The 1,745-nt window shown below is 61.8% G+C and overlaps 1 protein-coding gene across 1 annotated transcript; it reads right to left on the bottom strand.

Moving 5' to 3' along the window:
* Positions 1–368: 368 nt before the first annotated feature.
* On the bottom strand, positions 369–1,448 carry LOC136452869 (uncharacterized). The gene is made up of 3 exons (XM_066453454.1): positions 1,426–1,448; positions 1,067–1,348; positions 369–499 (listed from the first exon to the last, which is right to left on the bottom strand). Exons 1-3 carry the CDS (start codon positions 1,431–1,433, stop codon positions 382–384), a joined length of 408 nt encoding a protein of 135 aa, XP_066309551.1. The 5' UTR covers positions 1,434–1,448; the 3' UTR covers positions 369–381.
* Between the last annotated feature and the right edge of the window lie 297 nt (positions 1,449–1,745).

The raw sequence follows: 1,745 nt of genomic DNA on the forward strand, positions 1-1,745 counted from the left end.
GTTGCCGCGCCCACGGCGGTGGTGGCATCCCAGCCGGCGCCTCGCGAGCCCGGGTCCCCTCGGAGCTCTGTTTGGTACGTGCTCAAGCGTGCGCGTGTTTGTCCACGGTGACCCCTGTGCATTTGGCCAAGTGGTGACGATGACGATGCTTGTGTGTGTATGTATATGGCGTGCAGGGAAGCAGGACGCGCTGCCGGCGAGCCTAGGGCTGGGCGCCAACCTGGTGCTGCTGCTGTCCAAGAGCGCGACGGAGCTGAGATGGAGAGCCTGCTCCTCGACGGCTCGACGCCAGGGCGGACGTGCGGAGCTACAACGGTCGACCCAGCGCCTCCGGCGACTGCACCAACTCGCCGGCGTCGTCAAAGGGGCCCAGTCCGACGGTCATGGGCGCCATGACATGGACCGGATGGAAGCTGGCTTGAGGCGGAGCTGTCGCGCTTGCAGCAGCAGCGAGCCTCGGACGTCGACGCCGACAAGCAGCCGGTGCCGGGCAGCGACGGCGACTGTCGGAACCGGTGGTGACCACCGGGTTCTCGATCTTGGAGCTGGCTTACAGCCGGCCTGACTCGTTACCACGAGCCTGCACTCCACAGGTCTCAGGTCTACCGGAGCTATAATATATAAGGCCTTAGGCCTTCCCAACCCAAAAAACTAGCATGATAGGTGAGGGTTCTCCCGTCTTATATGTTGTGCTCCCCCATCATCGTTACACGATGTGGGACTAAACCCCAACAATCTCCCCCTTAGTCACACATCGGAGGTGCCGCCGCCATATGTGACGCTCGAGATTTTTTTATCGAGTTTAGCTTTTCTGACCATGAGCTCATGATACCAATTGTTGGAACCGGTGGTGACCACCGAGTTCTCGATCTTGGAGCTGGCTTACAGCCGGCCCGACTCGTTACCACGAGCCTGCACTCCACAGGTCTCAGGTCCACCGGAGCTACAACATATAAGGCCTTAGGCCTTCCCAACCCAAAAAACTAGCCTGATAGGTGAGGGTTCTCCCGTCTTATATGTTGTGCTCCCCCATCATCGTTACACGATGTGGGACTAAACCCCAACAGCGACGACGTCAACCCGTTCGCGGCGCAGCTGATGGAGGTGATGATGCCGCCGCCGGAGCTGAGCGCAGACGGCGATATCTTGCCAACGAGGCGACGCGTGGGACGCCAGCACGCCGCGGATGAGCGGCACGGTGGAGAGCGCGCTGTCCCGGCCGGCCGCAACGGCGAGCGCGGCGGGGCGGACGGCGCCGAGCTTGGAGGCAGACCGCGAGACCGTGGCGGAGAAGAGACCGACGGAGCTCAGGAGGAAGCGCACCACGTCCTCCACCCCAGGGACGAACCTAGGAAAAAATTTAGGAGGGGCTAAACAACGGCAATTAGCAAGAAAAGAGGTTTAGCAAATCTCAGCCCCTCCTACCTGTACATCTACAGCTAAAATTTCAGACGACGGCTCTACGGGGCTTCGCTTGCTCGCGAGCGGTAGGGGAGGGGCTGGAGCCCCCCTAGCACCACCGCTGGCTCCGTGCCTGCTCCACCCTGAGCCAGCACAGCTTGTCGTGGTCACCGGCGCGCTACCTCTCCCTGATCGCGGCCGGTGTGCCTGGAGCAGCCGCTCCGCCATGCGTGCGCGTGCATGCACCGGTGCACGAGGTCCGGCTGAAGCTTGCACGCTAGGCGAACAGCTTTGAGCGGAGGAGGAGAAAAGAACGGATGGAGCTTAACGGGATGACAGACGGC

The sequence above is a fragment of the Miscanthus floridulus genome, chromosome 5 (genome assembly GCF_019320115.1).
Source record: "Miscanthus floridulus cultivar M001 chromosome 5, ASM1932011v1, whole genome shotgun sequence".
Classification (NCBI taxonomy): Eukaryota; Viridiplantae; Streptophyta; class Magnoliopsida; order Poales; family Poaceae; genus Miscanthus; species Miscanthus floridulus.

What these genes read in the sequence shown, in the direction of transcription:
- LOC136452869 (XM_066453454.1), bottom strand. An exon ending in GAACGGGTTGACGTCGTCGC is followed by an intron (nt 500 to 1,066) that starts TGTTGGGGTTTA and finishes TCCGACAGTCGC; the next exon opens with CGTCGCTGCCCGGCACCGGC.